The sequence below is a fragment of the Anomaloglossus baeobatrachus genome (genome assembly GCF_048569485.1).
Source record: "Anomaloglossus baeobatrachus isolate aAnoBae1 chromosome 5 unlocalized genomic scaffold, aAnoBae1.hap1 SUPER_5_unloc_25, whole genome shotgun sequence".
Taxonomy (NCBI): Eukaryota; Metazoa; Chordata; class Amphibia; order Anura; family Aromobatidae; genus Anomaloglossus; species Anomaloglossus baeobatrachus.
In genome coordinates this window covers 127159-151111 of record NW_027441801.1, presented here as the reverse complement: position 1 = coordinate 151111, position 23953 = coordinate 127159, and the positions used below count along the sequence as shown (strand labels likewise).

The window sequence follows — 23953 nt, the reverse complement described above, 5'->3', positions numbered from 1 at the left end:
ATCTCGTGCACGCGCTTTTACCTCTGCCTCTACCGTTATGTGCTTAATGTTAGAGGCAGAGGTAAAAGCGCGTGCACGAGATTATGGGCGGGTACTTGGATGACGCTGGTGATGACATTCACAGTGCCGCCCTTAATCTCGCGCCTGCACAATAACATCACCGGCGCTCGCGATTTGAAAACAGTGCTCGGTCCCGCGATAGTGCCACTGCGCATGCGCGAGACTTCAGGAGCACTGTGAAACATGAGGGCGGCGGCCTCATCTATGTAAATGAACACTTGGGGACGGCGAACATCGACAGGAGGGGGGATAACAGACGAAATACAGCCCGCCCCTGGGGCCAGCAAACCTCATTACCATAGCAAAAGGTAATATTTTATAAAGTTGTTATTTAGGTCTGAAAGGGGGGACGGATTCCCTTTAAGCAATGCAGGTGACTGATGCAAAACAACGGAAATGTGAACATAGCCTTATTCAGATGTTTAACAAGATCTGATTTCTGAGAATTACATTTTCCACATTCTGAACATAAAAATGATTTATTTTGTGTGATTTTTTTTGATGGTAAACAAGATTTGATTTCTGAATAAAACATTTCCCACACTCTGAACATGAAAATGGCTTCTCCCCTGTGTGATTTTTCTGATGTCTAACAAGGTCTGATTTCTGAATAAAACATTTCCCACACTCTGAACATGAAAATGGCTTCTCCCCTGTGTGATTTTTCTGATGTCTAACAAGGTCTGATTTCTGAATAAAACATTTCCCACACTCTGAACATGAAAATGGCTTCTCCCCTGTGTGAATTTTTTGATGTTTTACAAGGGTTGATTTCTGAATAAAATATTTCCCACATTCTGAACATGAAAATGGCTTCTCCCCTGTGTGAGATCTTTGATGTGAAACAAGATATGATTCCCAAATAAAACATTTCTCACACTCTGAACATGAAAATGGCTTTTCCCCTGTGTGAATTTTTTGATGTTTAACAAGGTTTGATTTCAGAATAAAACATTTCCCACATTCTGAACATGAAAATGGCTTTTCCCCTGTGTGAGATCTTTGATGTGAAACAAGGTCTGATTTCTGAATAAAAAATTTCCCACATTCTGAACATGAAAATGGCTTTTCCCCTGTGTGAGATCTTTGATGTGAAACAAGATCTGATTCCCAAATAAAACATTTCTCACACTCTGAACATGAAAATGGCTTCTCCCCTGTGTGATTTTTCTGATGTCTAACAAGGTCCGATTTCTGAATAAAACATTTCCCACACTCTGAACATGAAAATGGCTTCTCCCCTGTGTGAATTTTTTGATGCTTAACAAGGTTTGATTTCTGAATAAAACATTTCCCACATTCTGAACATGAAAATGGCTTCTCCCCTGTGTGAATTTTTTGATGCTTAACAAGGTTTGATGTCTGAATAAAACATTTCCCACATTCTGAACATGAAAATGGCTTCTCCCCTGTGTGACATCTTTGATGTGAAACAAGATGTGATTTACAAATAAAGCATTTCCCACACTCTGAACATGAAAATGGCTTCTCCCCTGTGTGACATCTTTGATGTGAAACAAGATCTGATTTCTGAATAAAACATTTCCCACACTCTGAACATGAAAATGGCTTCTCCCCTGTGTGATTTTTCTGATGTCTAACAAGGTGCGATTTCTGAATAAAACATTTCCCACATTCTGAACATGAAAATGGCTTCTCCCCTGTGTGACATCTTTGATGTGAAACAAGATGTGATTTACAAATAAAGCATTTCCCACACTCTGAACATGAAAATGGCTTCTCCCCTGTGTGACATCTTTGATGTGAAACAAGATCTGATTTCTGAATAAAACATTTCCCACACTCTGAACATGAAAATGGCTTCTCCCCTGTGTGATTTTTCTGATGTCTAACAAGGTCTGATTTCTGAATAAAACAGTTCCCACAATGAGAACATGAAAATGGTTTCTCCCTTGTAGGAGCCGTTTCATGTTCCACATCCTTTCTGTAACCTTTATTTTGCTTACAATTCTGTGATAAATCGTAATTTTGGACTTGTTTGAAAAGATCAGATGATAAAGCTTTCCGAGGAAGGACTGGAGGTATATCTGGGACAACAGCATACTCTTCATATGTATCATGTGTGATAGTTTGATCATCTGTTTTAAATTCTGAAGATATTAGATTTCCATCTGAACTCCTGATACAGTCATCTGCTAAAAATAGACACAATGTTATTATTTTTTAATGATATAATTTTGAAAGCACATTTATTTTTTTAAACCATAATATTAGATATTAAATTAGGAAACAAATTATTCTGAATCTGTTTTCCAATTTCAAGATCTAAGAGTTACCGTATTTTTCGCTTTATAAGATGCACCTGATTATAAGATGCACCCCCAAATTTGGTGAAGGAAAAGAGAATTTATTTTTTTTAATGTTAAATGGGGTCCATCTTATAATGCCAGTGTCCGTCTAACAAATCATATAGGGTATATGTCTCTTATAGCCCCCCATCCTATAATTAGCCCACTTAATCTGGATATGGCCCCCTTATATTGAATATAGCCCCCTTGTGCTAGCACACATCCCATACAGCTGGCACAGGTCTCCTATAGCTGGCACACATCCCATACAGGTGGCACAGGTCTATTGCAGGCACACATCCAATACAGCTGGCACAGGTCTCCTATTGCTGGCACACGTCCCATACAGGTGGCACAGGTCTCCTATTGCTGGCACACATCCCATACAGGTGGCACATGTCTCCTATTGCTGACACATGTCCCATACAGGTGGCACAGGTCTCCTATTGCTGGCACACATCCCATACAGATGGCACAGGTCTCCTATTGCTGGCACACGTCCCCCTGTGTTAGATATGGCCCCTATGCTGCTGCCCATAGTAAAATAAACACTATACTTTACGTTCTCCAATTCTGTCTTACCTCGTGTCTCCCTCCATGCGGTTGAGCTCCTGCACTTCCTGGTTCTTGGTGCCGCTCATGTGATCGGCACAGCAGAGTGATATGATCTCTGCGTGCCTGATCACAGCGGCAGCAGTGAGATCGGGGAGACACCGGGAGACACGCTGGAGGAGGTAAGAAAAGCTTTTTATTTTAGAATAGCCAGCAACATGGGGGCCATATCTAACACGGGAAGGGGGGGGGGATTGTGAACATGTGCGATCAAAGGGGGGCGCAGGCACATATAATATGCGCTGCTCTCCCAGCCCATCGCCACGGTGCGATTTCAGCACAACGGTGATGGAGAGCGGCTGTGCATATTATATGAGCGGGAGCAGGAGATCTCCCGCTGCCTCCAGCAGCCTTCACAAGCCTCTACCAGCCCCCCCAGCATCGCTCCAGAGTTGCCCCCACCTCCCCTGGCCCCGTATATTCGGATTATAAGACACACCCCCTACTTTCCCCTAAAATTTGGGGTAACAAAAGTGTGTCTTATAAAGCGAAAAATACGATACATCTTCATTAATTCGGATCTCCCATTCCTAGCACCAGTTCTCTAGAATGTGTTATAGTAAATAATCTGATTGATTATCGCAATGTGACTGTAGGATAATGAGTAATGAGGGACAGGGGGCTCCTATACTTTCCCTCAGGAAACCTTAGCCTATCCCTAACCTCTAGATTACCTCTGAACATGGAAGGAAGGGGCAGGAGTATGATGGAAATACAGATTAAGACAAACGGGAAAAGAAAAATTCAGGCACTGCAAACTCACAGAAATAAAACAGTGAGAGACTAAGGAGAAAAGCAAGAGCAGGAAGGCAGAAACAAAAAGACAACAAGGGTTAGCACAACTCCTCACAGCAATAATGCACAACAACCACTAGTTTGTATCACAACACCTCACCAGACCTGTATAGGTAAACCATAGCTGGCATTAATGGAATAGTCCAGCCAGCATATACAGAAGGGGAGCAAATGATACTGACTCCACTACAGCATGTGATCAAAGACATTAACAAGGGGCCCAGCAGAGGATAACTATTGCAAGTCTTACTAAGTATGTGGTTCGATGCCTGTGTCTCCCTGTGCTGCTCACAGACACCAAAGAAGTTAGCAAGCAGAGTGCCAGAATGTGTAATCTCCACAGATCCTGATGCTGCCATGACACTTGGCGATGCCTGCAAGCATCTCGTTGTGACATTGATCCACAACATAGACAATTTCAAAAAGGTTTTTTTTTCGAAGACGAAAATAAAATAGAGACAGAAGCCAAATATTTAATTCTTGTCCGGGACTGTAACATTGATTACATCCTTAGGCTTTGTAACCAAAGCAGGGTCTTGCTGTCTGTGCAGATAAACATTAGGGCTCCAATTCATCAAGACCTGCGATGTACACTGAAAATTACGTCAGGGGCTGGAGTGAGATTTCTGGCATAGGGAATGCCGCAGTTTGTTATGAATTAGAAAAGCGGTGGCATCACACCCTTGTTCTGGCCAAGCTCTGCCCATTTTGGCAAAGCTGGTTAAAATTGGCGTGAAACCTCCAAAAGTTGCACAATTTATTTTTCTTTACATTTATTTTTTTATTGACAGTAGAATGGCTATGACTTATAAATGTTTGGAATCAGTGGTACAAGACGATGTGGAGGAAATAGAGAATCATGGCTGTAAAGCCCCTGTCACACACAGAGATAAATCTGCGGCAGATCTGTGGTTGCAGTGAAATTGTGGACAATCAGTGCCAGGTTTGTGGCTGTGTAAAAATTGAACAATATGTCCATAATTTCACTGCAACCACAGATCTGCCAAAGATTTATCTCTATGTGTGACGGGGCCTTAAGGTACTAGAGTGTAAATAAGTGCTGAGAAAACAGTGCAATGTAAAAACAACTGCGGTCATCGTAATCAAAGTAAACAAGAGACTATAAAAATATACCGTATTTTTCGGACTATAAGACGCACCGGACCATAAGATGCACCCTGGTTTTAGAGGAGGAAAATAAAATTTTAAGCAAAAAATGTGGTCATGACACACTGTTATGGGGCGAGGATCTGCTGCTGACAGTGTTATGGGGGTAATGTCCCTAAATTCTCTGCTAAGGTACCCCATCCTGGTATATACCCCCATCCTGCTATATACCCCCATCCTGCCATATACCCCCATATACTGCCATCCTGCTATATGGCCCCATGCTGTTATATACCCTCATCCTGCTATATGGCATGTATCTTGTATCACACAAAAAACAATAAACGTTTATACTCACCTTTCCTCGTTCCATGCAGCATCGCGCACCTCCCCCTGTCTGTGGTGGCAGCAGCGCCGCTGGAGTGTGGAGCTGTCCCCGTTTCCCTGCAGCATCGCAATTTCCTCCTGTCTGCCTGTCAGCTGACCTGCATGATGTCATCACTGTGCTCACCGCTCGCTACACAGATCAGCTGACCGGCAGACTGGAGGAGATTGCGGTGCTGCACGGAAGTGGTCGGTGAGTGTACTGATTCACTGCACCCCGCGCTGATGATGATGCGCGGGGAGCAGTGAATACAGCCGCACATGATCACTCTAGGCTGTAGTTGCCAGGGGTGATCACGGCCAGCTCTTAATTACGCGCGCACCCCACGCCCATCATCCCGCCCACCTGTCAGTGGCTTCAGCGCTGAGGGATAATGGGGGGAAGGACGGGCATGCATATGTAAAGAGCGGGCCCACGTGGTCACGGCAGGCTGCTACAGCCTGCTCGTGCCCCCGATGGCCCGCTCCACCGCAGCACCCTCATTCCCGGCCGCAGCCCTATAATCAGACCATAAGACACACCCCTCACTTTCCCCCAACATTTGGGGGGGGGGGAGTGCGTCTTATAGTCCGAAAAATACGGTAGCTCTGCAGTGCAGCCAGGCCAACCATCTGTCTTTATAAAATCCTTCTCCGGTCTTCTTTCCAACCTTATTGAGCAATTCACTGGGGGCACAAAGGGGGTTTTCAGGTTCCATGTGGTACCAACCATTAATGACGTATTTACTAGTGTCAAGACCAACATAATCCAAAAGCTCAAAAGGACCCATTGGGTAACGGGCTTCCAATTTCATTGCAACATCCATGTCTTCCTTAGATGCATGACCTCTTTAATGAAGATACACGAATTCCATTAGGTATGGTACCAGAAGACGGTTAACAATGAACCCTGGGGTGTCCTTACATGACACAGTCAACTTTCCTAGTGTTCTTCTGAAGTCCATGAGAGAGTCAGAAGTCATTTGGCTAGTCATTTGTGTCTTAATGACCTCCACCAGCTTCATCATTGGTACTGGATTAAAGAAATGCAGCCATCTGAACTGATCCTGCCTAGTTGTGGAATTGGCTAAGTCAAGAAGAATGTGTTGCTGGCAAATATGGTGTGTGCAAATTTGTCCAGTGTCTTCATTAGTGCGTTTTTCACTTCCATGTTTTCTATTATGGCTTCCAACACCAGATCATTGCTGTGCACCACGGCCGCTGGGTCTGTGCTTGTGCTGAAGTTTGAGAGGGTTTTGCTGATGAACTATGAAGCAGCCTCAGGCTTGTCCGCAAACATCTTCTTAGTGACCCTTTTCGAGCTGTCTTCAATACTTTTGGCAAACGTTTTCAAGATGTTATCAGTCTGGTCCACTAAAACAAAAGTGTGTCTGGTTGCTGCAGCTACCTGCGCTATCCCGGCACCCATCAGACCTCCTCCGATCACAGTCACACGCTTGATAGTCAGCTTCTTCGAAGGTGAAGGTCATGACGAGGCCATATCTGCTTGTACTGCTAGGAGCTGAAGGACATACAAGTCATGTCAGCACAGCGCACCATGATGATTTAGTAGCACAATCTTTTTTCACAACTCTGTTTTGCACAACAAGTTGATTGAAAAGTGATTTCTGACAGAATTCTGGCATAATTCTGTGACGCCCTGGACTAGCCAAGATGTCTCAGGTAGTCACACACAACACCACACCCCTTCCAGTTAGGTAACACCAGTCAAACTCACAAAACCTTGTCACCACCCTCCAGGTTTGATGTCCACACCAGGTGGGGTGGAGCCAGGCGGTTGGCTCCACCCACCGAGGAGTTCACAGGCCTGGAGGCGGGAAAGCAGTAGTTCAGTAGTAGATTAGTTTTGGACAGTGAAGGAGGAGGGTGAAGTTCAAGGGCAGACCTGTGATCAGGCCTGCCAGCAGTCTACTTGGTGTCTGGGTCGGAGCCCAGGCACCTCTGGCAAGGAGGTAGACGGTGGTGGCCGCCTGCAGGAGACCGGGAAGACGACCGGAGGAACCGTAAGGGACCGGGGCAGGGTAGAGGCCTGCCGGAACCGAACCGGGGAACCAACTGGATACTGGAGCACCGGCAGGATACTTAGACCCCGAGCTAGGGTGGAAGCCACCAACATAGCCAAATTAACTGATTGCGGTCTGGACCTCAGGGGTTCATTCCCACCTAAGTCCCGATTGAAGGCAACAGCCCAACCATTCCGGATAAGTGCCACCGCGAAAGGCAAGAGATCCAAAGGGCCAGCGTCTGCGGGCAAATGGGCTCCTACGACACAAACATGTCGGGGAGCGGACTACCGGTGTTTAGGCACAGGAGTCACCAACCACACACAGAGGTGCAGGAGAAAGGTGGAAACCACCAACCTGATCTGGAAAAGCTGCAGCCGGCTGCGGGCCCCGTTCATCACTCCGTTTGGTTTACCAGCGACTCCAGTGTCTTGTGTCAGAGTGAGTACACCAGTGCCATCAGGCACCGCACCGCGCTGCACTGCAACACTTCACCCTTTCCCCCCCGGCCCACACCAACTGGGCCCCCCCTCGGGACCAACATCCCCTACCCATGGAGGGGTCAACACCTAGCTGCGCCACTACACAGCTCCCGGGAGCCCCCATACCTACACCGCAGCGGTGGTGTCTACAATCACCACAACCCGTGGGTGGCGTCACGAACTATCATCCCAAATCAAGCTACCGCGGCCCCCAGTCGTGGAAGTCCCCGTGTGTAGCGCCAACCCCCATGCAGAGCGACGAGACCCCCTGGTCCGTGAGAGGCTCGAGCCACCACCCGTAGAACGAGCACGGATCCGAGCGGCTTGGTGGTCGCAGCCGAGCCCACGGGGCGGTACAATTACTTTGAAGAATCAAGGTCAAGGTGTCAAATCTCCTTCTGTAGGTGTCTCCAGTCCTTCCAGGGTAGTTTGCCAATAGTTCACATTCTCTACAGCAATAATGTTATTAGATTTTTTTTGGTAGTTTAAAAATTTGGTATTTCCGTGTACGGCTGTAACTGTTTTTTTCTATTATCTATCTCCAGTTTGCTCTCCCTTTCCCCTAATGCCAGTCCTGTATGCCAGCCTGTGTTCTGTTCAATTCTATTAGACTCCTGCAATTAAGAGACTTTTGCTTACATCATGTCACATGACTTCATCAAAGGTCCTTAAACAATCAACCTCAGAATACAACTGATGGGGTCCCTAAGAGCAGTGCTTTTTTTGCGGTGATACGCGCCGGTACGGCGTACCGGAAAATCTGAAGAGCGCTGAGGATAAGCACCTCTGGCTCTGTCCACATGGCTAATTTGTGAATTTGCTATATCATCATCCATTGGCTGGAGCAGGGTGACCTCTGTTTCTCCCCCCCCTCTGATCTGATTGGAGCTAGCATCCATGTGACGCTATCCCTCCAATCAGATGTGGAGGGGCAGTGGGTGCCCGCCCTCTTCAAGATGTTCATGGACGCACAATATCAAGGTCACGGCCGGTCACTCCGATCTGCCGCCATCCGGTAAGGTATTTGCTCCCCTCTTCTGTCTTCCACTCCTCCCCAGACCTCCGTGCCCCCCGTCGTCCGATTCAACGCCCCCCGACCTCCGCTCCCTCCCACCTGCCCTGTAATCACTGTGCTGCTCCTGCCGCAGGTGATCGGGTCCCCCAGTGCTCACCCCTCCGCCCCCCGGCCCCCAGTGCTCGCCAGCCCCTTGGCCCCCAGTACTCACCCCCCCGGCCCCCAGTGCTCGCCAACGACCCTCTCCCCCCCCCCTGGTTCCACCTGCTACCACTGGCGCCATGTCCGCTCCCAGCTGCTAAGCGGGAACACTAGAAAAAAAAATCTCACACTTACCGGTCTGCAGCCTCCCGGGACACGTGTGATCGGCTTCAGGACCTGCCGGTAATCAGCTGGTGCAGTTACGCTACGGCATCAGCTGACAGTCCAAGTCCAGCGGTGGGGCCGGCTTTTTACAGCCCAGCTGGTTTAAGCGATCAGGTGATGCTCTGAGGTGACTGCAGCAACTGATTACCGGCGGCTCCTGGAGCGATCAGTCGTGTCCGGGGATTTTGCAGACAGGTGAGTAGTTTTTTTTTTTTTGCACTGATGCATCAGCTGATTGTATAAACGGCTTTTATACAATCAGCTGATGTGTGATGTGATTCACGTCCTTGATCCTGACACATCATCTGATCGCTTTGCCTTCCAGCAAACCGATCAGATGATATTGGATCTGGATTTGACGGTGCGGGACCCTTGACCCAGGATTACTGCGGACGGAGGGTTCTTTATTTCAATAAAGATGGAGTCACTAATTGTGTTGTGTTTTATTTCTAATAAAAATATTTTCTCTGTCTTGTTTTTTTTTTTATCTTTACAAGAAATTCATGGTGGCCATGTCTAATATTGGCGTGACACCATGAATTTCGGGCTTAGGGCCAGTTGATAATACACAGCTGGCCCTAACCCCTTATTACCCAGCTCCAGGTCCACTGGAAGAGTTGGATACAGCACCAGAATATGGCGCTTCTATGAAAGCGCCATTTTCTGGGGAGGCTGCGGATTGCAATTTTCAGCAGGGGTGCCCAGAAAGCTTGGGAACTCTGCGCTGCGGATTCCAATCCCCAGCTGCCTAGTTGTACCTGGCTGGACACAAAAATTGTGCGAAGCCCACGTCATTTTTTTTTCTTAAATTATTTCATGAAATAATTAAAAAAAGGGCTTCCTTATATTTTTGGTTCTCAGCCGGGTACAAATAGGCAGCTGGGGGTCGGGGGCAGCCCATAGATACCTGCCTGCTGTACCTGGCTAGCATACAAAAATATAGCGAAGCCCACGTCATTTATTTTTTTTTTACATTTTACGTTTTTGGGCAAAAAACTCCTGCATATCATGAACTTTTTAAAGATGTATTTAAATAAAGAATTTGGATTTTAAAGAAATTTTCCTGCTTGGATCAAGTTGCTGGAATTTTTTCCTCTATATTCTCTACTAGTGGATGGAGTATGCTGAGCCTTGTAGTTCTGTTCCCCCTGCCTCTCTCTCCTGCATACACTAGTGGATGGAGTATGCTGAGCCTTGTAGTTCTGCTCCCCCTGCCTCTGCTGCATACACTAGTGGATGGAGTATGCTGAGCCTTGTAGTTCTGCACCCCCTGCCTCTCTCTCCAGCATACAGTACCGTATGTATTAAACCGTGCACAGGATCTCCCAGCTGCCCGACAGCACGACAGCACCCCCTCCCACTCCTTGGATCCCCCCCCTCTCAATCTTGGCCGCCGGCGCCTTACAGCACCCCCCCCCCCCCGCTCCTCGTCTCAGGGACGCGTGCCAGCAAATATTTTTTTACAAAAAAAGCACTGCCTAAGACAAAAATTCCTGAGAAATTACACAGTTCAGTTTTACTCCTCCCAACGCTGGCCCTGACTGTAACTAGGGCCTATTTTTAGGGAAACAGGGTATTCATGAACCCTCTGCAGGTCTTTGAGTTGCCATCATAACAACATAGAGAAGGGACTAGAAACAAACAGCAGAAGAAGCAAAAGCAAAGAAACTACAGCTGAAAAAACCCACAGCAGAAAGTCTAAAAATGTAACCACAAAATTAATGCAGAAAGTACATGAGTAGATATCTCTTACAGGATAGATCTGGAGGAAACACATCCTGAGGAACATCGGGATCTTCTTGTTTACAGTCCTGTGGGAGAAGAGGACGGGGACATCTCTCTGGTGTTGTCCTCTTACTGGATAGAGCTGGAGGAGACACATACAGGGACTGAATTCATTCCTTACATACAGATAATTATAGGCCGTGTGTATTTAGTCCTGTCTATTACCTGGTGATGTGAGGGGCTGGGGAACTTCCATCATGACGTCCTTGTACAGATCTTTGTGTCCTTCTAAATACTCCCACTCCTCCATGGAGAAATAGACGGTGACGTCCTGACACCTTATAGGAACCTGACACATACAATGATACCGTCACCCCCGATCCCTTCATAGCGTTACTGTATAATGTCCCAGCATTCCCAGCGGTGTCACCTCTCCAGTCAGCAGCTCAATCATCTTGTAGGTGAGTTCTAGGATCTTCTGGTCATTGATGTCCTCATGTATCGGGGGGTGAGGTGGAGGTCCCGTGATTGGGCTCAGGGGTCTTCCCCATCCCTCAGACACAGGGGCCTGACAGCGCTCACTAGAGGTCTTCTTCACTACTGTGTAATCCTGGTTATGGAGAGACACAGTAATAAATCTCACTCCAGACATTTCCAGAGTCCTCACCTCTCCAGTTCTGTCCATCTGTTATTCCCATAGATAAGAATGATGTAATGTGACGTCATCAGAATCTCTCACCTCTCCAGTAAGCCGGAAGAGGATCTCTAGGGTGAGGTGTAATATCCTCTCCGCCATCTTGTCCCTGTCCATATCCATCCTTCACGGGGCAATCAGGAGAATTCTCCTCTATAGAAGATCTCCACTGAGAGGATCCGATATTGTATTGACCTGAATGGGAAGGAGATGAGCCGATATGTAAAATACTGCAGATAATAAGGGAGGTGAGATATCACTTGGGAAGGAAAAAAAATTTCATCATGAAATGTGCTATGTAAGTAGTAAAACTGACCGATAAAAATAGCACATTATTTTGTAGCAATATAAATACAATGAAAAGTGATCAGTTACCCATATTGCACCTAGAATGGGATCAATGAAAATGTCAGCTCATCAAGCAAAAAACAAGTTACAAGTTTACAAAAGTCTGATTTTCATTCACCACTAGAGATGAGCGAACCTGAAGTTCAGTTTTCGGTACAAACTCAAAACCCCAGAAAACAAAAGTCCCATTCAGAGTTCGGGCGTTTTACGCATGTAAACCACTCTCGCGAGTATCGCTGTGCTCGGGTACGCTCGGTACTCAGCCTGGTGTGAGCCGCTTGCAGCGTTTGATCGGCTCACAGTGGAGGGTAACAACAGCGAGATCAAATGTAGTGTGCACAAAGACAAAAAAGATGGAAAAAAAGCACTCTACTCCGGAAGTGATGTGTTTATGGCTGCATGTTGTTGGAGACGTGAACTGCCCAATTAATGACTCCAAATAAAGTTCAGGTCAAGTCCAAGTCCAGAACCGATCTTTACAAATGTTCAGCTGGACCAGCAGAAGCCAAACGTCCACGGGTCCGCTCATCTCTAGTCACCACTTAGATAATAAATGTCTGATATTGCCATAATCACACTGACCTGGAGAATAACGCTAACCGGTCACTGTCAGCACACAATGAACATAGTAAAAACAACACTAAAAAAAAATGGTGGAATTGTTGGTTTTTTTTTCACCATTTCACCGCACTTTGAAATTTTACTTCATTTCCAGTACATTTTATAGTAAAATGAAAAATTATGAGTCATCTTCAAAAAAAAATTTTTCATACAGCAATGTGGATTGAAAGATAAAAGAACACTTGCTCCGGGAATAAGAGAAGAAGAATACGAAAGAGCAAAAATTAAACATTTCCCAGTTTTACAGTTAAGAACAGGGAATGGAATTAGGATTCAATGTATTCTTGTTCCTAACAGAAGCAGAGGGGCCGAGCGTTAATGTGGCGCCCCTGAGGCTTCCGTCGCCACAGGTCATTGCACCCCATCCAGCGGTGTGATGCCCATTCTGGGTGAGGAAGGGAGTGAACACCGGTCCCCTGGTAAATCTACACTACACCCATTGCTAGGAACACACTGGGACCAGGGATAGTGGCAGTTACCCTCCCATGCTGCATGCTGGGAGGGGCCGTAAGACCCATCCCTGCTCCTATAGGGTAGATCAGAGCAACTGGGGAGGTGGGAGGAGCCACAAGAGTGCAGACAAAGAAAGGAAGGTCAAGTTTAGTTAGTAGAAGATAGAGAGAGGGAGGGGAAGGAGAAGGAGGCCTGCAGGAGGCAGGCAAGGAGGAGAAGTGAAAGGAAAGAGAGCTCCAAGTCAGTCAGGAGCTGAAAGAAGAAAGAGACGCTTCCTGGTGAAGATCCTGGGACTCAGAGGGTCCAGGTGCCACCAAGCAGGGAACAGAAGGGGTCCCAGGGCCACGGGTAGCTGTAGAGGTGCGGTGGCCTGTTCCACAGGAACATCGGTGGAGGGATCAAGCTGCAACAGGGGACGGTCCCTAGAAACCGGAGGAGTGCAAAATCATCTCCAAACAGTAAAAACCGAGGCCCAGGGAATGTTGTAAACTCCCCGGGCCACAGCCCACAGCAGCACCTCTAGAAAAGGGGTAATCAGCCGACAGGTGACCCCCCCAGCCTGGAGGCTGTTGTGGCGGCCAAGCCAGGTTTACCCTACAAAAAGGCAAGGCTTAGGAAGACAGCGGAAGACAGAGACACTTAAGAGAAGGGCACCGGGTTTTGCTCCAAGAATCACCCAGAAACGGCGGAGGTCCCTGACAGTGGTCCCAGCAGTCCAAGGGTTCCTGCCGGCTTTGACAAGAATTGTGAGTAAAGAACTTGAACTGCACCCTTGGAGTGGTCTCTGTTATTTTAGCTGCTTTGACTTCCACTACACCATAGACTCTCACGAGCACCAACAGTGCCCCGGGGCATTGCTCCACCTGTGGGGAGCAGTATCATCATTGCTGCCACTTCATCACCCCGGAGGCCTTACACAGCAGCGGCGGCTTAATAGCCGCATACCACAGGTGGCGTCACGAACACAAACTTTATTCAACTTTAATTCATCAGCCATATTTAACTGACACCCACCAGGGCCACGGAGCCGGGCCCCGCCACCACTGACTACCCCCGGACTAGTCCGGCCCGGCACCGGGTGTCCCATAGCCCTGGGGTGGGCGAGTCAACTTTGGCGTCACGAACAGGATTTCGTGCCCGGACCCACCGGGTACTGTGCGCCTGAAAAGACTGTGAAAGAACAGTTTTACCGAAAAAACTGCCGCCATTAGCCTGGCTGAGCGCGGGAAGAAGAGGGGCGTGCCTGTAGAAAGAGCGCAAAAGTAAGCCCCGCCCCCTTGTCTTGCAAGGCAGAGCGCGAAGCTAAGCCTGCGATGCAGAGCAGGGATTGAAAAATGGCGCCCTGAAAAGAGAATTGACTGTTTGGCTGTTCGGCTTGCTGCCTAAAGAAAGGAGAAGTCGACTTACCGGCCAGAGAAAGAGAATCCCGGAAACACCAAGGGGGAGCGGACGGAAGATGTCTGCGTTCAGCCCTGTCGGCAGCATGGCGGGACTCCGAAGTGGAAGACGCAGAGTGGCCCTTGATGTGGAGGATCGCGGCCCGAGTGAGCTCCCTGCGGGAACCGCTGCCTGGTTGGAGCGGGAGCTGGGTCGATTCTGCGTCCGGGTGAGAGCACAGACACTGCAGCAGGTGCTCGACTGGAAGGCAGAAGTCCGGAGGATGGTCGCTGCGGTGTGGGCCCAGGAACAGAGGGCCGCCGCAGCAGCCGTGTCGCGTGACGGTAAAGCCACACAGACCCCCACGGCATCCCTCCTCAGCTGGGAGCCAGGACCCGACAGCACCGTGACGAGTGAGCCCTGTGAAGCACCACTCCGGGATCAAGAGGTACCGTGTACGCTGCCCCCGCTACCGTTCCCACTGGAGGTTCAGAGCCCGGGGATGTATTGTGCCTGGAGAAGAAGTCCGGTGTCCCGTACGACATTGGCACAGTATGGTCCCATGCAATGGTAACCGCATCCGTAAGTTAACCCCTGAAGTTAAACGTTCGAGTTGAAAGTTTTAAAGGACCTGCTCCAGAAATAATGCCTCCTGCCTTTGTTGAATGTCCCTAAGTTCTCCAGGAGACGCCACCCAGCACAAGAGGTGGAAGGAGGAGGACCTTGTCTGACTTGTTGACCGCCGCTGGGTCGGAGTCCCAGTGGGCGCCATCAAGGGTCGGAGCCCCTGGTGGAGGACGACAAGGAGTTAATGGAGTCAGGACAGTACATAGCCCCTGAATGTCTGCCCATTGTTCTTTTCGAAGATGACACCCTATTCCTGAATCCTTGTCCCCTGTTCTTTTTGAAGATGACCCCCCCTGTTTATGTGTTGCCGGGCCACTGGACTGGAATGTGGTCCCCGGTGAATGTGTTATTTATGTGCCTCCCATAAAGGGATGTAATGTTTAATTGTTTTATTGTTATGCATAACAAAAATGAAAAATGTTTTTGCAGTTCTTCCACATGTTTTTGTTGTCTTTTCAGCCCGAGGACGTGCTGGGATTCGCTGTGGGGGAGTGTGGCGCCCCTGAGGCTTCCGTCGCCACAGGTCATTGCACCCCATCCAGCGGTGTGATGCCCATTCTAGGTGAGGAAGGGAGTGAACACCGGTCCCCTGGTAAATCTACACTACACCTATTGCTAGGAACACACTGGGACCAGGGATAGTGGCAGTTACCCTCCCATGCTGCATGCTGGGAGGGGCCGTAAGACCCATCCCTGCTCCTGTAGGGTAGATCAGAGCAACTGAGGAGGTGGGAGGAGCCACAAGAGTGCAGACAAAGAAAGGAAGGTCAAGTTTAGTTAGTAGAAGATAGAGAGAGGGAGGGGAAGGAGAAGGAGGCCTGCAGGAGGCAGGCAAGAAGGAGAAGTGAAAGGAAAGAGAGCTCCAAGTCAGTCAGGAGCTGAAAGAAGAAAGAGACGCTTCCTGGTGAAGATCCTGGGACTCAGAGGGTCCAGGTGCCACCAAGCAGGGAACAGAAGGGGTCCCAGGGCCACGGGTAGCTGTAGAGCTGCGGTGGCCTGTTCCACAGGAACATCGGTGGAGGGATCAAGCTGCAACAGGGGACGGTCCCTTGAAACCGGAGGAGTGCAAAATCATCTCCAAACAGTAAAAACCGAGGCCCAGGGAATGTTGTAAACTCCCCGGGCCACAGCCCACAGCAGCACCTCTAGAAAAGGGGTAATCAGCCGACAGGTGACCCCCCAGCCTGGAGGCTGTTGTGGAGGCCAAGCCAGGTTTACCCTACAAAAAGGCAAGGCTTAGGAAGACAGTGGAAGACAGAGACACTTAAGAGAAGGGCACCGGGTTTTGCTCCAAGAATCACCCAGAAACGGCGGAGGTCCCTGACAGTGGTCCCAGCAGTCCAAGGGTTCCTGCCGGCTTTGACAAGAATTGTGAGTAAAGAACTTGAACTGCACCCTTGGAGTGGTCTCTGTTATTTTAGCTGCTTTGACTTCCACTACACCATAGACTCTCACGAGCACCAACAGTGCCCCGGGGCATTGCTCCAACTGTGGGGAGCAGTATCATCATTGCTGCCACTTCATCACCCCGGAGGCCTTACACAGCAGCGGCGGCTTAATAGCCGCATACCACAGGTGGCGTCACGAACACAAACTTTATTCAACTTTAATTCATCAGCCATATTTAACTGACACCCACCAGGGCCACGGAGCCGGGCCCCGCCACCACTGACTACCCCCGGACTAGTCCGGCCCGGCACCGGGTGTCCCATAGCCCTGGGGTGGGCGAGTCATTAATTCATATGGGGCCTGTGCGATTTCCTTCAGTTGTTTAGTTTAAGAATAAAAGAAAATGTTCACATGGCTCCTGTTCAGCCCCCGTGGATTACTGACTTGGCCTCTGCATCGGGGTCCTGCAAATCTATTTCCCCATGGCAAGACTCTACACCGTGTGCAGAATTATTAGGCAAATGAGTATTTTGATCACATGATACTTTTTATACATGTCGTCCTACTCCAAGCTGTATAGGCTTGAGAGCCAAATACCAATTAAGTAAATCAGGTGATGTGCATCTCTGTAATGAGGAGGGGTGCGGTGTAATGACATCAACACCCTACAGTGCTGGCCAAAAGTATTGGCACCCCCTGCAATTCTGTAAGATAATACTCAGTTTCTTCTTGAAAATGATTGCAATCACAAATTCTTTGGTATTATTATCTTCATTTATTTTGCTTGCAATGAAAAAACACAAAAGAGAATGAAACAAAAATCAAATCATTGATCATTTTACACAACACTCCAAAAATGGGCAAGACAAAGGTATTGGCACCCTTAGCCTAATACTTGGTTGCACAAAGTTTAGCTAAAATAACTGTGAATAACCGCTTCCGGTAACCATCAATGAGTTTCTTACAATGCTCTGCTGAAATTTTAGACCATTCTTCTTTGGCAAACTGCTCCAGGTCCCTGAGATTTGAAGGGTGCCTTCTCCAAACTGCCATTTTGAGATCTCTCCACAGGTGTTCTATGGGATTCAGGTCTGGACTCATTGCTGGCCACTGTAGTAGTCTCCAGTGCTTTCTCTCAAACCATTTTCTAGTGCTTTTTGAAGTGTGTTTTGGGTCATTGCCCTGCTGGAAGACCCATGACCTCTGAGGAAGACCCAGCTTTCTCACACTGGGCCCTACATAATGCTGCAAAATTTGATGGTAGTCTTCAGACTTCATAATACCATGCACACGGTCAAGCAGTCCAGTGCCACAGACAGCAAAGCAACCCCAAAACATCAGGGAACCTCTGCCATGTTTGACTGTAGGGACCGTGTTCTTTTCTTTGAATCCCTCTTTTTTTTCCTGTAAACTCTATGTTCATGACTTTTCCCAAAAAGCTCTACTTTTGTCTCATTTGACCAGAGAACATTCTTCCAAAACGTTTTAGGCTTTTTCAGGTAAGTTTTGGCAAACTCCAGCCTGGATTTTTTATGTCTCGGGGTAAGAAGTGGGGTTTTCCTGGGTATCCTACCAAACAGTCCCTTTTCATTCAGACGCCGACGGATAGTACGGGTTGACACTGTTGTACTCTCGGACTGCAGGGCAGCTTGAACTTGTTTGGATGTTAGTCGAGGTTCTTTATCCACCATCCGCACAATCTTGCGTTGAAATCTCTCATCAATTTTTCTTTTCCTTCCACATCTAGGGAGGTTAGCCACAGTGCCATGGGCTTTAAACTTCTTGATGACACTGCGCACCGTAGACACAGGAACTTTCAGGTCTTTGAAGATGGACTTGTAGCCTTGAGATTGCTCATGCTTCCTCACAATTTGGATTCTCAAATCTTCAGACAGTTCTTTGGTCTTCTTTCTTTTCTCCATGCTCAATGTGGTGCACACAAGGACACAGGACAGAGGTTGAGTCAACTTTAATCCATGTCAACTGGCTGCAAGTGTGATTTAGTTTTTTCCAACACCTGTTAGGTGCCACAGGTAAGTTACAGGTGCTGTTATTACACAAATAAGAGAAGCATCACATGATTTTTCAAACAGTGCCAATACTTTTGTCCACCCTCTTTTTTATGTTTGGTGTGGAAATATATCCAATTTGGCTTTATGACAATTTTTTTTATGTTTTTTCATTGAAGACAAATTAAATGAAGATAATATACCAAAGAATTTGTGATTGAAATCATTTTCAAGAATAAACGGAGTATTATCTGATAGAATTTGCAGGGGTGCCAATACTTTTGGCCAGCACTGTATATAAGGTGTGCTTAATTATTAGGCAACTACCTTTCCTTTGGCAAAATGGGTCAGAAGAGAGATTTGACAGGCTCTGAAAAGTCCAAAATTGTGAGATGTCTTGCAGAGCGATGCAGCAGTCTTGAAATTGCCAAAATTTTGAAGCGTGATCACCGAACAATCAAGCATTTCATGGCAAATAGCCAACAGGGTTGCAAGAAGCGTGTTGGGCAAAAAAAGCGCAAAATAACTGCCCATGAATTGAGGAAAATCAAGCATGAAGCTGCCAAAATGCCATTTGCCACCAGTTTGGCCATATTGCAGAGCTGCAACGTTACTGGAGTATCAAAAAGCACAAGGGGTGCCATACTCAGGGACATGGCCAAGGTAAGGAAGGCTGAAAAACCACCACCTCTGAACAGGAAACATAAGATAAAACGTCAAGACTGGGCCAAGAAATATCTTAAGACTGATTTTTGAAAGGTTTTATGGACTGATAAAATGAGAGTGACTCTTGATTGGCCAGATGGATGGGCCAGAGGCTGGATCAGTTAAGGGCAGAGAGCTCCACTCCGACTTAGATGCCAGCAAGGTGGAGGTGGGGTACTGGTATGGGCTGGTATCATCAATGATGAACTTGTGGGATTTTTTTGGGTTGAGGATGCAGTGAAGTTCAACTCCCAGACCTACTGCCAGTTTCTGGAAGAAAACTTCTTCAAGCAGTGGTACAGGAAGAAGTAGGTATTTGTTCAAGAAAAACATGATTTTTATGCAGGACAATGCTCCATCATATGCATCCAACTACTCCACAGCATGGCTGGCCAGTAAAGGTCTAAAAGATGAAAAAATAATGACATGGCCCCCTTGTACATCTGATCTGAACCCCATAGAGAACCTGTGGTCCCACATAAAATATAAGATCTACAGGGAGGGAAAAAAGTACACCTCTCGGAACAGTGTCTGGAGGCTGTGGTGGCTGCTGAACGCATTGTTGATCGTAAACAGATCAAGCAATGACAGAATCTATGGATGGTCGGCTGTTGAATGTCATCAGAAAGAAAGGGGGCTATATTGGTCACTAATTTTTTTTTGTTTTGTTTTTGCATGTCAGAAATGTTTATTTCTAAATTTTGTGCAGTTATATTGGTTTACCTGGTGAAAATAAGCAAGTGAGATGGTAATCTATTTGTTTTTTTATTAAGTTGTTTAATAATTCTGCACAGTAATAGTTACCTGCAAAACAGATATCCTCCTAAGATAGCCAAATCTAAAAAAAAAACACTCCAACTTCCAAAAATATTAAGCTTTGATATTTATGAGTCTTTTGGGTTGATTGAGAACATAGTTGTTGATCAATAATAAAAAAATCCTCTAAAATACAACTTGGCTAATAATTCTGCACACAGTGTAGTGATGTGGCACAGTGAGAGCGCTTCAATGGAAATCAGATCCCGGAGACAAGTGTGACCGTAGTAAGGTCCCTCTTATACAAGAGACACAAACCTCCATGTATGGTGTACGGATCTGTACATTTGGTGACGCGCACAATTTACCACCCATTTCTTGTATAAAGGCAGCAAAATAGTGAAAATTAAAGGGAACCTGTCACCTAAAATATGCGTTCTGACCTATCAGAAGACGCATGTGTGCCCTAATTACACCTCCCTACCCATCCCTCTGTTATAAAATTGTATAATATGAAAGTAATAAAAAAATGTTTTATTACCTTTATATTTCCTATGTAAATAGCAGGGAATATGGTCACAGGGGCGGCGCCTTGCCCTGCATACTTTCCATGGTATCGCGCCTCTGTGGGCGTGATATCATGGAGTCACATGAGCGACGTCACCGTCGCTCATTCTATCCTGCGTGCATTGTGGCAGGCTTCGTTTCCGAGTGTTCACGCGCCGGCTAAAGACGCGCACTGCGCATGTGCAGTGCGCGTCTGAAACTGACAAGGAGAACCCGGAAGAGAAGCCTGCCGCAATAGTAAGTGTAAACGTGCCCAGGATAGAATGAGCAACGGTGACTTCACTCATGTGACTCCATGGTATCACGCCCACAGGGGCGTGATACCACGGAAAGTATGCAGGGCTAGGCGCCGCCCCTGTGACCATATTCCCTGCTATTTACATAGGAAATATAAAGGTAATAAAACGTTTTTTATTACTTTCATATTATACAATTTTATAACACAGGGATGGGTAGGGAGGTGTAATTATGGCACACATGCGTCTGCTGATAGGTCAGAACGCATATTTTAGGTGACAGGTTCCCTTTAACCCAACTACAAAATGTGCCACATTATATTTCACTCCTAAACTAGAAAAATGATGTAAATAAAAAAGTTTAGATATTCCTAACTGGTTTCGGAGCTCGCAGACTTTACACATCCGGCCCATCTGACTCCTACTCTGCAGTGATGTTCTACAATGTCATTACATAGCAGTGCATCTATACGCAAACATATAGCAACGGAGAATAAATCCGTCCATCTCTACATAAGGCACCGACGGTTTATTACTGCCTCTGCCTTCTCTGTCACTGTATACACAGCTGTGCGGTGCAATGCAGCTGGAACGGTGAGGGACCTGACAGCGACGCAGATATCTGTGTGAGAGCCCATCCACCATTGGTATGTGCCAATTATAATTATTTGGGCTCTAGTCTGGGGGGGTTTTCTGCTATCTTTTGAGGGTGTACGCTTCCTTTGGGGGCTAAGAAGAAGAGATCCAGCTTCCAAATTGTCCTTAAAAAACTTTGCATTCATTTAAAATCCAGAAGAAAAATGGACATATAGCAAAATATAATGAAATGAAGCCAGAAAGACATGGCAAACAGCAAGACAAAATGGTCTGTGTTCTTTGTCAACCCCAATGGGAACATTTACCCATAAGGCATATAAGTCCACTCCAGCCAATCAGACATGGAGTGGACTTAATCAGTAAAAACACACAATACACATTATCAATACAAACAAAAGGGAAAAAAGAAAAAGGAAAACATACAATCAACATATAAGCAAAAAATTGTATGTATATACAAATATATATAAAAATACATACAAATCTATAACAGCATAAACAAATTCTAATAATGAAATATAACATCGCGCCTCAGATTCAATCCATTAGGTGATTTTATTTTTAAATGGAAAATCCAAACATAAAAAGAAGCACATTAAGGTCATGGAGTGGCCCAGCCAGTCTCTAGACCTTAATCCCATAGAAAACTTATGGAGGAGCTGAAGCTCTGAGATGCCAAGTGACAGCCTCAAAATCTTAATGATTTAGAGATGACCTGAAAAGAGAAGTGGAGCAAAATTCCTCCAGACATTAAACCTCATCATCAACTAGAAAACACGACTGACTGCTGCGCTGCCAACAAGGGGATGGCCACCAAGTATTAAGTCTTGTTTGCCAGAGGGATCAAATACTTATTTCTCTCTGCAAAATGCAAATAAATGTATATAATTTATACAATGTGATTTTCTGGATTTTATTTTGGATTTTCTCTCTCTCACTGATAAAATTAAGTGACCCTTAAAATTATCGACTGTTCATGTCTTTGATAGTGGGAAACTTACACAATCAGCGAGGGATCCAATACTTATTCCCTTCCCTGTAAGTTATTCACATCCGGGCTCTGCACTGGATTTTCTTGTTGGGATTTTTGTTGATAAAAACCTGAAAAAAAAAACAGGAAAAACCCGAATAAGAAACCGACTTCAGCCTCGTCATAAAAGCAAAGAAACAATAAAGACGACGACAGGAACAGGAAAATGAAAGAGAAAAAAGAAGGCTCTGTGCCCACGTTGTGTATTTGCATGCAGTTACGCTGCGTACTGCACTGCAGCGTAACTGCATGCGTCCTGCGTCCCCAGCACAATCTATGAAGATTGTGCATAATACATGCGCACATTGCGTTTTAGAATGCAGAGATTTGCATGCTGCCAAATTGCTGCGTACTAAAAAGCAACATGTCACTTATTCCGTGCGCTTTGGATGCAGCCCCCGCTCTGTCTATGGTGGGGGCTGTATCCAGAGTGCATGAAATCGGCTTTTTCACTGCATTCATTACGCAGTGTTTCTGCAGCGATTTGACGCGGACATATACTGTCAAATCACTGCAGAAATTTCTGCAGAGACAAGACGCAACGTGCGCACATACCCTAATAGAGACCCTGCACCTACCTCCACCTGCAGAGCCGCACACCGGATATATGGCTGCTCTGTGCTTCCAGGACCTGTGATGATGTCACATGGAGGGGAGGAGTCAGGGGTCACATGATCAGCTCCATGTGTGTGTGGAGCAGGTAACTGAGGTATTGGAAGCCGCAGACGTCCTGGAGACCTCAGACAGGGGCAGACATACTGGAAGCCACAGGCAGATTGGTAGCTGAGGTGCTGGAGGCCACAGATAGTCTGGAGATGTTCTGGAGACTGCAGACAGGTCGCTGTGCACACACAAACTAATAGTCCTAATACCAGGACACAGGTGAGTATCTTGGTAGCCTTATATAGGCCAGTTAAGCTCAGCACATGGAGCGTGTCCGGCTACTTACAAACCCCAACATGGAGCACAGGAAAGTTTAGCAGAGCGGGGGAAGGGGCAGATCCCAGACACGGGACAGGCGTGTAACAAGTGGATGTGGTCAGACAAATCTCCAACAATGAGCCATAAAATTGTGACAACTCTTTATTTTCTTCCCCTTACATCTATTAATTAATTCTCTATTGATCTATTCTCCCCTTTATCAGTGAATAACATTTATTTTTATCATTTATCCAGTAAAATAATAATTGCAGATAGTGAAAGTCATTCTTCTGTTACCCAAATCTTTGCTGAACATTACACAATGTACATATCACATTCCTCTAAATAATGGGGACAATCTAGTTATACCTTTATCAATCCATTCTGTGAAATTCCCAAAGTGCTCACAATTCCTGTTCTTCCAGATCAGAGCACAACATAAGTAATAACCTATACTAAAATGGATTTTATTTCTGTCCAACACTGAGCAAACATTTCATGCTGACCTCTTTGGAAGGAGCCTGTCTCTGGAAGAAGCTGAGGAGTTGTGACTATTGCAGCTGTGATGTTTAGCTGCATTGGAAAACTTGAAGTGTTTTTCCTTTTTGTGTCTATTTTCCTTCTGTCTTCTTTACCTTGTGTTGTATTATTGAAGTAGTGAGACTACTGCTCTCCCCAGCCTGCTCACTAGCCAGGATGAATGAGTGCCGAGGTATGTTATGACGATGAGAGGGAAGGATCCGTATAAAGACGTTAGGGACCATA

General features: G+C 46.5%; 1 protein-coding gene across 1 annotated transcript in view; it reads right to left on the bottom strand.

Moving 5' to 3' along the window:
- Positions 1 to 394: 394 nt before the first annotated feature.
- LOC142259082 (uncharacterized) overlaps positions 395 to 23953 on the bottom strand; it is a 118110-nt gene continuing 94551 nt past the window's right edge. The window contains exon 6 of the mRNA XM_075331600.1: positions 395 to 1972. Within this exon, the coding sequence (XP_075187715.1) occupies positions 475 to 1972 (1498 nt within the window). The 3' untranslated portion in view covers positions 395 to 474. The remainder of the gene's footprint in view (positions 1973 to 23953) is intronic.